The sequence below is a fragment of the Lonchura striata genome, chromosome 12 (genome assembly GCF_050655825.1).
Source record: "Lonchura striata isolate lonStrDom1 chromosome 12, ASM5065582v1, whole genome shotgun sequence".
NCBI lineage: Eukaryota > Metazoa > Chordata > Aves > Passeriformes > Estrildidae > Lonchura > Lonchura striata.
In genome coordinates, this window is record NC_140714.1 from 21,246,756 (window position 1) to 21,261,671 (window position 14,916).

Sequence of the window (14,916 nt, forward strand, 5' to 3'; positions counted from 1 at the left end):
GCTAAAAGAAGGAAAGCAACCGGTCAGAGTTAAACAGTATCCCTTGAGGAGGGAGGATAGGGAAGGGATTAGCCCAGTAATTGAGAACTTTTTGCGTCTAAGATTATTAAAGGGATGTCAGTCTGATTTTAATACCCCTATCCTACCGGTCCGCAAACCTGATGGGTCATACCGGTTAGTACAAGATCTGCGAGCTGTGAACAAGGTAACTGAAGATCTGTATCCTGTGGTGGCCAATCCCTACACGTTATTAACTTGCTTAACACCCGAATTAACTTGGTTTACCATTTTAGATTTAAAAGATGCCTTCTTTTGCCTTCCTATCCATGAAGCCAGTCAGAAAATTTTTGCATTTGAATGGGAAAGCCCCAAAAGTGGGCGAAAGACCCAACTTACGTGGACAAGACTTCCACAAGGGAAGAGAGCCTGACAGAGGAATGGTTGAACAACAAGGAACATGATACTGTAAAATTAATCCAAATAGGGAGGGCTACGTGACTGCTGCAAAGTTCGCATGGCCCTGAAGAGTAGATGGTGTGCAGAAAGCAGGATATTGAAACTGCTTGGTATGTAGAAGTAGATAGAGAAGAACAAAGGGGGTACTAAGCTGTTCTAACTGCAAGGCCAGCTGGACAGGCATGTATCTTTCACAAAGATAGTTTTAAGATAATAGTACAAGTCACATAGCAACCAATCATGAGCTTGGCTTTTGCAATATGTATGAGCTAATTAACGAACATATATAAACTGTGTAATCTGTCACAATAAACTGAGACTTGATGATCATGATATCATGAGTCTTGTCTCCCGCGGCATCCCTCCAACACACAAGGATACAAAAACTCACCCACTCTGTTTGGAGAGCAACTTGCAAAGGAATTAGAGACCTGGAAAGCCCCTCCCGAGGAAGGGAAGCTGCTACAGTATGTAGATGACATCCTGATAGCCACACGAACGAAGGAAGCATGCGTGGCCTGGACAGTAAGCCTCTTGAACTTTCTGGGGCTCCAAGGGTACCGGGTATCAAAGAAAAAGGCCAAAGTAGTCAAACAGAAAGTAATTTATCTGGGCTACAAAGTCAGTGCTGGACAACGTAGCCTGGGCCAAAGTCAGAAGAAAGCAATATGTCAAACCCCAAAACCTCAAACTGTAAAGGAATTACGAACTTTCCTGGGGTTTATGGGGTGGTGCAGATTATGGATCTATAATTATGGACTGTTTGTGAAGCCCTTCTATGAACTAATTGCAACCGAAAGCAGGGACATCCAATGGACAAAGGAAGCTACGCAGGCTTTCAACCAACTGAAAAAAGCCCTCATGTCAGCTCCAGCTCTGGGATTGCCAGACGTGAGTAAGCCTTTCCTTTTGTTCTCCCATGAGAAGCAAGGAATTGCCTTGGGAATATTAGCACAGGACCTCGGCCCATACCGGAGAGCAGTTGCTTATTTCTCTAAGCAATTAGACACAGCCGCCAAAGGGTGGCCTGGGTGCCTCAGGGCTGTGGCAGCAGTCATAGTGAACATCCAAGAAGCATGTAAATTCACCCTGGGCCAGAAAATGACTGTGCTAGTATCCCACACGGTGTCTGCAGTACTGGAGGTGAAAGGCGGACACTGGCTTTCCCCACAGCGATTCCTGAAATACCAAGCTATTATGGTAGAGCAAGATGATGTAGAGATAGTGGTGACTAACATTGTCAATCCAGCCTCCTTCCTCAGTGGAAACCAAGGAGAACCGGTAGAACACGACTGCCTAGAGACCATCGAGGCCACCTATTCCAGCTGCCCTGACCTGAAGGACACCCCTCTTGAGAATGCAGAAGTCTGGTTTACTGATGGAAGCAGTTACGTCATCAGTGGAAAACGGCAGGCCGGGTACGCAGTAACTACCTGCAAAGAGGTAATAGAATCTGGACCCCTGCCAACGAATACCTCTGCACAAAAGGCCGAGATAGTCGCTCAAACTCGGGCCTTAGAATTGGCAAAAGGGAAAGAGATAAATATATATACGGACTCAAAGTATGCATTTGGAGTAGTGCACGCTCATGGAGCCATCTGGAAAGAGAGAGGACTGCTGAACTCTCAAGGGAAAAACATTAAACATGCATCTGAAATACTGCAACTTCTAGAAGCAGTTCAGTTGCCAGAGAAAGTAGTGATCATGCACATTAAAGCACATCAGAGGATAAACTCAGAATTGGAAGAAGGAAACGAGATGGCGGATAGGAAAGCAAAAGAAGCGGCAAAAATTGAGGTAATAACTGAGGCAGCCCTGATTCCAGATGGGCAAATTTCCCATGAAGGTAAGCCAAAATACAATAAATTGGACACAAAATTGATTCAAGAGCAAAAAGGGGATTATAACCCAGAGGGATGGGCCACCATAGAAGGAAAGTTAGTCATACCCTCCTATTTATTATGGTCCCTAGTAAGGGAGGAGCACCAGAAAACACATTGGGGAATTGATGCTCTGTATAAATATTTGAATGAAAGAATCATAGCCAGACATTTACGAGCCACCATCACTCAAGTGACTCGACAATGTGACCTTTGCCTCCAGACAAACCCCAAGAATATTCCCAAACCAAAACTTGGCCAGATTGGGAAGAGCCAGGGGCCGGGGCAACAGTGGCAGATTGATTTCACAGAATTGCCAAGAAAAGGGGGGTATAAGTTTTTACTGGTCTTAACAGATACCTTTTCAGGATGGCCAGAAGCATTCCCCACTAGGACTTCTAAAGCTCGGGAGGTAACTAAGGTATTGGTACAAGAAATCATACCACGATTTGGGGTCCCGGCTACAATCTCCTCAGATAGAGGATCACATTTTATTGCAAAATTAGTACAACAGGTGAGCCAATACTTGGGCATGGACTGGGAACTTCACAACCCATATAACCCACTGTCCTGGGTTGTAAAATAAGCTTGTATTCTATTTGCCATCTGTTGAAGGCAAACCTGTCGGACAGGTTTTGTTATCTCTCTCAGAGACAATGGTTTGCCCCGTAAAGGCAATGGTTTGTTTATACACTATTGACTGACTCCCTGCCGGGCTGGTAAGTGAGGGGGGTCCCGCCCAGAGGGGAAGCCAAGCACTCTATTATGGTATAAAGGGGTAGCTTTTAGGGAGAGAAGCAGCTCACTTTTTCTCTCTTCGCGGGATTCCGAGAGAAGCAGCTCTCTTCGGCGGCACTCGCAGCGAAGCAGCCGGCGCGCGCTGAGCCGACGGCGGTGGAGCTCAGAGGCAACCCCGGCGCAGAGGAAGACCGGCCCCACTGTCACCACATCTTCAGAGGAAAACTATACCCTTCTAAAGATCACCACTGCAGCTGCAATTCATCAACTATTGCAAGGGAAGCAATTGTCCCAGCAGAACTGATACTGGCATCCCTCAGGTTCTGGACTTTTTCTTTCACTGGTTTTGTTTGTGCCGATTGCATTTGCCTTTTTAAATTATTGTCTAGTTTTCTCCTAGTAAAGAATTGTTACTCCCACTCCCATATCTTTGCCTGAGAGCCTTTTAATTTAAAGATCCTGGTAATTCAGAGGGAGGGGGGTTTGCCGTTCTCCATTGCACAGGAGGCTTTGCCCTCTTTCACAGACTCCTGTCTTGTCAAACCAAGACACCCACAATCAAGTGGTCAAGTAGAGAAAATTAATCATTTGATCAAACAACAAATTGTACGAATGGGACAGGAGGCTAATTTGCCGTGGCCTCAATCCCTCCCATTAGCACTACTGCGGATTCGAACCAAACCCAGGACCAAAGAAAAACTGAGTCCCTTTGAATTACTTTATGGGAGATCATATGGGGTGCAGAAGGGAACGTCTGCCCAGGACGTATCACTAACCTCCTATATGATTGCTCTAAATAAATAACTTAGAGCAATCGAGAAATATGTGGCTGGAACTCGGGGTGCAGGGCTGGATGCACCGGTACATGACGTACAACCTGGAGACTATGTATATGTTAAGTCTCTTACAGAGAAAGCCCTAGAACCACAGTGGGAGGGACCATACCAAGTACTCCTTACTACCTTCACTGCAATCAAGATTAAAGAACAAAACACGTGGATTCACCACAGCCGGGTTAAGAAAGCTCCAGAAGACACTTGGAAGATAACACCGGGTGATGGTGAACTGAAACTAAAATTTACTCGGACAAAATGAATGTATCATGGTGGACGGGGACTCTTGCTGAAATGTTGTTTACAATCATAGCTGTATTCCAACAATTAGAAGGTAAACCTAGTCAGAACAACGCTAAATGGCTTTGGTCCTAAGCCTTTACTCAATACATGGGATCCATGGGGAAGTCTTCCGATTTAAAAGGTTTAAATCTAACAACTCTGGTCATGCACAGTAACCAAATATATACACAACAAGAGTGGCAAAAACAGAAGTTGTGGTCACTTCAAGGGACCGTAGGAGAGGTAATTGAAATAGGGTGTCGGATTATTAATGGGACTACCCACAATAAAGTAACCCAAATCAGTGTGAATAAGCGCCAGAAGATCTGCAATCATCCAAGTGAATTAGATTATTGGTACAAATTCAAATTAAGATAAACTGTTGATGTGGTTTGCCTCTGGGCCTGTGACACTATTGGGCTGTCTTTCAAATTTACAATAAGTGCTATAGCCAAACCTACTACAACCCACTCCAGCACTCAAGCGCAAACCCAAAATATACCATTCAATCTTGAACCCAGAGTTTATGAAATCGGGCCATATGTTATAAGGAATACGGGTCAACAGAAACTGTTATTTAACCCAGAATGGTCCCTTAAACGTGTTGAACTGTTAATGCAAGCTAATATCTCGACAGTTCAGCCAGCCTGCTCCCCTTTCCTAAGGTCATCCTTCGAAGGATGGACAAAGTGGCTACAAAAACAAGTACACCTCTGAGATAGAATGCAAAGGGATTTAACTGGGATATTAGGGACCGGGTTAGGAGTTTTGAATGGGATTGACTCAGAAATATTAATGAATAAATTAGCTATAGCAACTAGCGATCTGACAAAATTAAAACAGCCTTTACAGTCATCTCTATTAGCACTAGGAAATAGTCAGTGGCAAGTCTCAAGAGTGCTGCCAAAATGGAGAGACTTTGAAGATCAGGACCATAGCTTACTGGTAGATGCATTAGAAGGAGCTCAAGAGAACATATCTTTAGCCCTTAGCTGTATACAAGCGCAATTATGGATACAGTCAACAGCTGCTTTAATCATAAGGAAAGGGAGTGAAGGGGTGTTTCCAGCTGAAATACGAAAAGTTGTCTGGGACAATGCTACAGACTTTGAGAGAGACCTCCAGTCTTGGTGGACCATGGTAAATTTTACATATGATCCTACCACTAACACTGCTACTGCCTTTGTGCTCACTATTCGTAATGCCAAAGGTTCACACTATTCACCCCATTGTTGCTCTAGGGTTGGGTCATGAAAAGTCAGTACTATACCCCTCAGAACACAGGGCATGGGCCTGGAAAAACCAAGGGAAATGGCAAACCATTAACCTAGAGCCTTGCATTGCTCGAGAACAACAGGGATTCATCTGTGAGAGTAATCTGATTAGTGCTCAAGACATATGCCTTGACACTGATCAGGGCATTTGCCACTTTGAAATCCACCCAGACACCAACCAATAAACTATACTAGTATATATAGGCAATGGCTGTGTGTGTTTGAGAACTGTGTGTAATGTTATAGAAATTGATAAAAACAAAGTCCCCTTATCTAGTAAAAATCATTCCAATTTCTGCATTTGCAACTTCATCAAGATTACTGGGTGTGACTTTATATACTCAGCACCAGTCGTATCCCACCAGTTCATAAAATCAAACTACACAACCTACAATGAATTACTACCCACACCTATTGGAATGAATTTAACTCTGGTAAAACAATTAATGAAACATCAAGATCTAATCAAAATTATAGAAGAGATTCACAAGAATGGGCAGAGAACTCTGGTTACAGTCCATCATGACGTAACTAAAATAAACAGAGTCCTGCAAAGAATAAAACAAGACGGAAGTCATAACTGGTGGGATGCACTATTCGGATGGTCACCGACTGCAATGGGGATCATGAACACTCTGTGTCACCCCATTATTGTTTTATTAATATTAGTTACTATAAGTCTAATAATGTCTATTTTAACACTCTTGTGGAATTGGAATATGTTACAACGTGTGGCCATTCTGACTTCACTCTCTAGAATTCATGGAATCCTGCTAAAAGAAAACTGTCATAATAGTGGGATAAAATCTAGACCAGGACCCCTGTAGTAAAAGAATTTACTATCTTTTAAGAAAAGGGGGGACTGAAATAAGAGATTTTCTAGAGATCACTTGAGCTAACAAAATTAATGTATCAAAAATGAATGTATCAAAAATGAGTATATCAAAAAAAATGAATGTATCATGTTTGTAGAATCATGTGTTGAATTTTAAGAAACCTCTGCCATGGCGCAAAAGACATAGGAAAGAGAGAAGAAAAAAAAAAAAAAATTAAAGCTTCTTGCAAAAAGACAAATACCAGAGAAGACCAGGAATGCAAAGAACTCAGATAAGAAGGCCCCTCTGTCAAGGATGATGGACTTATCCAGATAAGATAGCAGAAGACTAAAAGCGCATGTGCAGAGGAGAAGAGTTCAAAAGTTCAATGCAGAGGAAGACTATGGTATCAGCCTCAAAAGACCACAAGAGACCCCCTAAAGACCACCACAAAAAACCACGCATGCCCAGAAGGGCGTGGACCTATTTAGCATGAGAGGCGAAGACAGGCGGGGTCAGGGGTTGAATATGCATAGAAAAGTTGTGTAATGCATTGCATATGGAACACCTTTGTGAATAAAATTGTGGGACAAACTCCAGCTTGGGGCACAAGATTTTGGAGAGCTATCTCACTTGTGCCGGGCGCTGTCATACATACCCACTTCATAACTACATCGAGTTGTGGAGTCTATTTATTTATTCCGCGTATCGCTTCAATAAATCCATGGGAACAGATGGAATCCACCCCAGGGTGATGAGGGAGCTGGCAGATGAGCTTGTAGAGATGCTCTCCATCATTTGCCAGCAGCCCTGGCTCACTGGTGAGGTCCCAGATGAGTGGAAGCTGGCCAATGTGAACCCATTCACAAAAAGGGTGGGAAGGAGGATCCTGGGGGTAGGTTGTGTCTGACCAACCTGATCTTCTTTTATGACTAGGTGACTCTCCTGGTGGATGCAGGAAAGGCTGTGGGTGTGTCTGTTTGGATTCCAGCAAGGCCTTTGGCACTGTCTCCCACAGCACACTTCTGGAAAAGCTGCAGCCCACAGCTTGGACAGGAGCACTCTGTGCTGGGCTCAGAACTGGCTGCATAGCTGGCCCAGAGAGTGGTGGTGAGTGGCGCTGCATCCAGCTGGGGACAGTCACCAGTGGTGTCCCTTGGGACTCTGTGCTGGGCCAGCTCTGTTCCATATTTTTATAGACCACATGGATGAGGGGATTGAGCCTTTCATTAGTAAATCTGCAGATGATACTAAGCTGGGAGTGTGTGTCGATCTGTTGGAAGGTAGGAGGGCTCTGCAGGGAGACCTGGAACAGTTGGATGGATGGGCAGAGTCCAATAGGATGAAGTTTAGTGAGTCCGAGTGCCAAGTCCTGCATTTTGGCAACAATAACGCCCTGCAGCGTTATAGGCTGGGGACGGTATGACTGGACAGTGCCCAGGCAGAAAGGGACCTGGGGGCATTGGTCAGCAGCTGGCTGAAAACGAGCCAGCAGTGTGCACTGGTGGCCAAGAAGGCCAATGGCTCCTGGCCCCTGTCAGGAATGGTGTGGCCAGCAGGAGCAGGGAGGTCATTCTCCCCCTGCACTCAGCACTGGGGAGGCCACACCTCGTGTGCTGTGTCCAGTTCTGGGCCCTCTGTTTGGGAAGGATGTTGAGATGCTCGAGCACATCCAGAGGAGGCGAGGAGGCTGGAGAGGGGCTGGGAACACAAACTCTGTGAGGAACAACTGAGGGACCTGGGGGTGTTCAGCCTGGAGAAAAGGAGACTCAGGGGTGAGCTTATCACTCTACAACTTCCTGAAAGGTGGCTGTGGTCAGGTGGGGTTGGTCTCTTTCTCCAGGCAGCACTGACAGAACCAGAGGACAGAGACTCAAGCAGCACCAAGGGAAATATTGGTTGGATGTTAGGAAAAGGTTTTGCACAGAAAGAGTGATAATGTACTGGCATGGCCTGCCCAGAGAGGTGGTGGAGTCACTGTCCCTGGATGTGTTTAAAAAAAGACTGGATGTGGCACTTGGTGCCATCCTTTAGTTCAGGTATTGGGACATGGGTTGGACTCAATGATCTTGAAGGTCTTATCCAACCGGTCATTCTGTGAATTCTGTATGAATTCTAGGAATTCTGAGCAGCTCCCGGCACTCAACCTGAGCAGCAATGTCAGCAGACAAAACAAAGGTTTTTCAGAGAAATGGCCCTTGGATGAAGCAAAATCATTTACAGTCAGGGCAGTCCATTTGTACAGAAGGGGGTACACTCTGGGGTTACACCTAAGGCCATGAGGTCACAGCAGGCTCTAGGGTCACAGCAGGCTCTAGGCTCACAGCAGGCTGAGGTCACAGCAGGCTCTGAGGTCACAGAGGTCCCAGAGCTCCGTGGCTGCACAGCACCATCACGCCCGAGCAGGCAGTCCTTGAGCAGAACTGCTGTGGCAGCAGCAGCGGTGGCAGCAGTGCTGGTGACATTGGGACAGTGGTGGCAGCGAGAGCGGCGGGACTGGCACAGGGCAAGGCACCATGGCCCTTGCTCTGCGCCTCCTCCTCCTGCTGCTCCTGGCCGTGGCCCTGCCTGCCAGGGATGCCAGGGCTGCTCCGCTGCAAGCGCGGGGAGCAGGTGAGCCAGCAGGAGCTTTGTTGGGACAGCGGTCCCTGCTTGCCAGGAAGCGCTGGGGATGGATTTCCCGTGGGCTTTAGGGAGGCTTTCCTCTGTGGGAGGGAGAGAGCCCCCATGGGCCCTGGGAAGCCCCCATTTTCCTCTCCCAGGATGTCACACAGGGCAGGGAAAGAGTGTGGAGAGTGACCAGGAGCCAGCCCAGAGCTCCTCCGGCCCCTCTGCAGCTTTGACCTTGTCCATTGCCACTTGACTCCCACAGACTTGCCTGAGCCCCTTGCATTGCCCAGTTCCCTGAGGCAGAAAGGGATCCCAGCACACCATGGAAATGGGTCTGATCTGTGCTCCCTTCTAGACTGGGATCGTAAACTGCATTATCTGGATGCCCTTCTGGATGACGGCTTGAAAATGTTGGAGAATGCTAGAGGCAAGTTCTCCCTGTGCCTTTCCTGAGAGAATAATCAGAGTCAATGTGGCAAGAGTTCACTCAGCAGCTATTTCCTTTAACATAATTTCATGGTAAAAAGAATCTGGAAACCACGTCCAGCTCCCTTCTAGAGCCCTGAATGATCCCATAGGATCAGTCAGTGGGAGGAAGGAGCATTTAGCTGTCCATCTTTCACCCATGTGCAATGCCAGAGTGTCTTTCCATGTGCTCTGTGCAGCCCTTGGGAAGAGCAGAGAGGGAAGGGGCCAGGCCCAGGGCAGTGCCACAGGGCTGAGCCTTGGATGCAGCCTGAGGATCTCCTACAGTGTCACAGGAGCTGTTCTGTCCTGCCTTTCTTTGCAGCTCAACTTGTTGATGATGGCGATCCAGTTTCTAAAACCATGTCCATGAATGAACCTCTGAGAGATGCTGAGAGTAGGTCAAGTCCTGTCCCTCTGGGAGAGCTGCCAGCTCAGATTACAAAGCTCGGCCAGGGGGGCATCGCTGCAGGTGCCAGGACAGAACCATGCACGTGTGTGCCCTCACCCTGGGCCATCCCCTCCCCGCTCCTGCAGCTCATTGCTGCCCATGCAGATCTGCAGAGATGGCAGAAGCTTCTGTGGCTCTTGAGTTACAGGTGTGGCTGCAGGGAGGACTTTTCAGGCTCCTTTGCTGGTAGCTGCAAACAAGCCCAGCTCCCATCGCAGGGGTGAGTCGTGTGTTCCTGCTGACCCCACAGGCTGAGCCCTGGTTTTGTGGATTCATTTCTGAGAAATGGAACTATGTTGCTCTAAGGGCCCCCGATGAGAAAGAACAAAGCTACAGAACACAAGAAACCCCATGAGCCATCCAAACACATGAGCCAAATGCTGAAGGAAATGGAACAGGCCGGACAAGGTGGGTGCATTTCCCTCAGCCTTCCCCTGGGACTCAGCAGCCGGGGCCTTTCCCTGCACATCTGGACAGGCCGTGCTTGGCACAGCGGGAAGGGATCCATGGCAGCCTCGCTGCCCCGCTGCTGCTCTCACAGCCTGCAGGGCTGTTTCCCAACCTGGCCTGGCTGCAGCTTCTCCCCAGCCTCTGCAGGAAGGCATTTGGCACCAGCTGGCATGGAGCCCTAACTGCAGCACAGGCCATGCACACCCTGATGTCCCCTGCAATTTCCCAGTCACTGAGCACATCTGGAGGGGCAGCTGTTTGGAAGATGGAAGGCCCTAAGAAGACACCTCAAATCCCATCTGATTTCCTGAAGCCTATCCATGACTTTGACAAGCCTTGCCTCCTGAAGATGCCACCTTCCCACTGGGGAACAGCACTACCTGACCCAGCTGTCCCTTTTCCTTTCTCCAGAAGTGGAAGGAGAGGCTGTGCTGAAGGCTGAGTTTCCCAGAGGAAGCAGTGGCTCATTGGCAGCCTCTGCTGCAGGAAGGGAGGCACTGCCAGGCACAGTCACAGGAGGAAATTGCTGTGCCTCTGGGCCTGAGCCCTGCTGAGCCTTGAGCTGCCCTCTCTGCTGCTTGGCAGTGCAGGCACACAGCTTTACCTGAGCCCCGTGCAGTGCTCATTTCCCCATAGAAGATCCAAGCACACCATGGAACATTTCCCATCTGTGCTCCTTTCTAGATTGGGACCGTGACTTGCAGTGTTTGGAAACGCTGGGAAACTGCGGTTTAAGGATCTTGAAGCCTGGTGAAGGTAGGTTATAAGAAACCCTTTCCTGACAGTGAAATAATGGTCCACGAGTAATCATGGTCAACAGAATTATTCATGTATCATTTACCTTAAGATCCTCTAAAATTCAGTGTGTTCTGGAAATTTTGGCCTCCAAATCTCTACTCCAGTGCCCAACAGTGATCCCATATGATCGCTGTCATTGGGAGGAAGGAGCATTTGGCTGTCCATCTTCCACCCATGTGCAATGCCAGTGTCTCCTTCCGTGTGCTCTGTGCAGCCCCAGAGAAGAGCAGAGAGGGAAGGGGCCGGGCCCAGGGCTGGGCCCCGGGGCTGAGCCTTTCTCAGCTCCTTTGCCAGCCCCAGGGAGCCTGAGCTGCTCCTGCTGCTGCTGCCAAGCCCTGGCCCTGGCTGGGGCTGGGTTTAGAGCTGCTGGCAGCTCCAGGGAGTCCTTTCTGCCCTGACTGCCCCGCAAGGGGCTCCTTCCATCCCAGTGTGGGGCCACCACAGGCTCGTGGTCCCCCTGCCCCTGCTCCTGGGTGGAAGGCAGAGCTGAGGGAGTGCCTTGGAGGGCACCAATCACCCAGGGGCACTCACTGCCACTGCAGCCTGAAGGAGAATCTTCAGCAGAGTCACAGGAGCTGTTCTGTCCTGCCTTTCTTTGCAGGTAACCCTGTTGGTAAAAGTGATCTGGCTTCCCAACCCACGTTCAGGATTGAGCCTCTGGGAGATGCTGAGGGTAGGTCAAGGCCTTTCCCCCTGCAAGAGCTGCCAGCTCAGAGCCCAAAGCTCGGCCAGGGGGACATCGCTGCAGGTGCCAGGACAGAACCATGCACGTGTGTGCCCTCGCCCTGGGCCATCCCCTCTTGACTTCTGCTCAGGCCTGGCAGCTCTTTGGAGGAGGGAGGGCCCTGGCCCAGTCCCAAAACCCAGATGTTTTTCTGATCCTTAACCATGACTTTAAAAAGCATTGCCCCCTGAAGATTCCACCCCCCTGAATGGTGGATGATTCCATCTGATCCAGCTGTCCTCTTCCTTTCTCAAGTAATGGACCAAACATCTCTGCAGAAGGAGGCACATGCCGGAGGAAGCAGTGGCTCAGAGCCAACCTCTGCTGCAGGAAGGAAGGCGATGCCAGGCACGGGCACCGGCACAGGAGGTGATTGCAGTGCCGGGCTCAGCCGGGCTCAGCCCTCGGCGGGGCTGTGTGGCAGCAGCTCTTCCCCCAGGCCCTGCCCTTGCACAGCCCGGCAGCAGCCAAAGCTGGAGGCGCCTCGGCTTCCAGGGCTCTGGAGCTCGTTGGCAGCCCCGGGGAATCGGGACTCTGCACCAACGTCCCTCCCGCTGCAGCTGCTCCCGCAGCCGCCCTGAGTGCCCAGAGGCCCCAGGCACAGGAGCAGCCCCGAGCGGGAGCCCTGCTGCCAGCCCAGGGCCAGAGCCAGCCCTGGCTCCCGGCTGGGCAGGGGTGCCTGAGGGGCAAACACGTCCAGAGAGGCTGCAGTGGAGCTGTGGCCAGTCCATGGCTGTCCAAAGCACTCTGCTGAGGGTTCTGCTGCTGCCCAGTGCTTTCCTTGGCCTCTCCATTGCTGGGCCTTGTCCTGGGGGGCCGCTGGGGCTGCAGCCAGTGCTGGCTCCCCCTGAGGCTGCCTGGCCAGGAGCAGCCCCAGGGGCACAGGGCAGAGGCACAGCAAGGAGGGCAGGAGAAAGAGCGGGGACGAGATTGCCCCTGAAAGGCAGAGGCGCTCGGGGCCCGCTCCTGGCCAGGGAGCTGCCCAGAGCCGTCCCCTGCTCGCCGGGGCCTCGAGGGGCAGCTGTGCAGCTGGGCCAAGGTGTGCCAGCCGCTCCAGCCGTGCTGGGGAGCCTTGCCAGCTCTGGGCCCTGCTGTGCAGGAGGGTCCCTGTGTGCCACTGGCAGCTGGGGCCTCAGCCACTGCTCTCTCCACAGCAGCGCCTCTGCAGCTTCACGAGACCGGACAAAGACTTCAGTCATGGTGAACTGCTCCTGTTATCATCCATCCCCAAGCCAATTTGCACCATTCCTTCCACAGCTGCAATACCCACTTACTGATGGGGTCATGCTGTCACCACCCATAACAGAAACCTCTGCCCCCAAAGGCGTTGACCCTGGTGTCCAGCCAGGACAGGAGGTGTAGCCCTCCTGCCAGTGGATGATCTGACTCCAGCAGCATCTTTGGGCTTCAGCTCTGGTCCCTGGGTGCTACCACCAGCACGGGCAGAGCTGCTTGTGTGGGCACAGCCAGTCCTGGGAAGGCAGCAGCTGGGCATCGGGCTCCTGAGACCAGCAGCTACTGTGTTTATTTTTCATTTTGCAAGATTTAGGATTATTTGTCATAGAAAATTCTTCAAATATTTTGTCCCTTTTCCCTCAACAGTTCTATATTTTTCAAAGTAGTTTTAGAATTCAGAAAAACTTAGAATATTTTTATACTTTTAGAATAAAAATTAAAATTGTATTCAATTGGTAATCTATCCTCTATGAAGAACTAAGCCACCCTGTGACTCAAAGCCCTGTTCAGAGTATCTTTTCCTACCAGAAACTTGTGCCTAATCACAACAACTAACCTAAAACCTTTTCCCTGATGTTTTTTGGGATTCCTGACAAGATCACCTCTCAGTCTTCAGAGGCAAACTTTGAGCACAGCAGGAATCTCTTCAAGTCACCATCTTTGTTGGCTTCTGCACAAAGTGCCTCAGTCATAGAGCAGGGGCTTTGCTCAGCTTCCATCCGCCCTGCTCCCCCCAGGGCTGTCCTGAGCCCTCTGCTGCAGCTGCTGCGCTGCCATGGAGCTGCTGTAAAACACAACAGCTCTGCCACACCCGCTCAGCAGAACTGGAGAAGCTTTCTGGCCTTGCTTACATTAGGCTGGTGGCTTCTCTAAACACAAGCTGAGCTTTTGAACACTATGTCTCACCTGGCACAGGAACTGATGCTGCCTTTCTCATGGAGGCTAAACTCCCATGGGCTTTAAAAGCTTTCTGGCCAGCATAAGGCCTGGAAAACCATTTAATGCAGCCATTTAGTATTGAAAATGGCCCAGTCTTTGTATCAATGTAGCTTGTTTAAATGCTGGAGCCCACCAGAGCATCCCTCCAGGGCATATCTGTCTCTCCCCCACCTCTGCCTCCATGACTGCCAAACTGCACCTTTGAGAGTTCTTTTCTCCAGAAGCTGAATGGCACCATTGTATTTGGGGGAGGAAAAAAAAAGAAATGTTCTATGATACTATCATCATCACAGTGATATCATCATCATCACAATGAGCTGCAAATTAGTTTAATGACATCAACAACTCAGACTGTGGACTTTCTTCTCAGAGTGCAGCACTGGCTTTACTATCCCAGCTCCGGGCCCTGCTGTGAAGGAGGGTCCCTGTGTGCCACTGTCATTATTCATAGTGTGTTATTTGTGGCATCATAGCTACTGTATTGTTTTATGAAGTGAGGAAATTCTAAAAATAACCATTTTATCCAGTGTCTTTCTGTCAGCATTGTGTATGTTAATACTTGCATGGTTGGAGAAGATCAAAGAAAATATAAGTATTTCTTTAAACATCTGTAGGATTTAAAAGCCATTGCGAGGACACGTGATGTTTAAGATGGCTGTCAGGGATGAATGACACAACTCCTGGTGCTACAAGGAGTCACACATCTTGTCAGGGCTGTCACGTTCTCCTTGGCATGAGCACCAAAGATTTAAGATGAGTTCTTGTCCCATGGAATTGCTTTTCCAAAGTACAGTGAAGGATAAAAAAGATCACCTTGGAACAGGTTTAAAGGCAATAAACCATGTCCACTGACCTTGCAGAGCAGGAACTTTGTGGGTTACATCAAAACAAAGAGTGTGAGTTTAGAAATATAAATGATATGTTCCTTGAACGATAGCCTTCATTTATAATACTTAGTTTTAAAT

General features: G+C 49.2%; 1 protein-coding gene and 1 pseudogene across 2 annotated transcripts; both read left to right on the forward strand.

Moving 5' to 3' along the window:
• The first annotated feature begins 1,068 nt into the window (after positions 1-1,068).
• LOC146766318 (protein NYNRIN-like) lies at positions 1,069-3,133 on the forward strand. The gene has a single exon (XM_085590806.1). The coding sequence runs from the start codon at positions 1,180-1,182 to the stop codon at positions 2,920-2,922; it is 1,743 nt and encodes a 580-aa protein (XP_085446932.1). The 5' UTR covers positions 1,069-1,179; the 3' UTR covers positions 2,923-3,133.
• Positions 3,134-4,601: 1,468 nt separating this feature from the next.
• On the forward strand, positions 4,602-6,631 carry LOC146766319 (uncharacterized; annotated as a pseudogene). The gene has a single exon (XR_014958199.1). The product of XR_014958199.1 is annotated as an uncharacterized LOC146766319 (transcript).
• Positions 6,632-14,916: the final 8,285 nt, after the last annotated feature.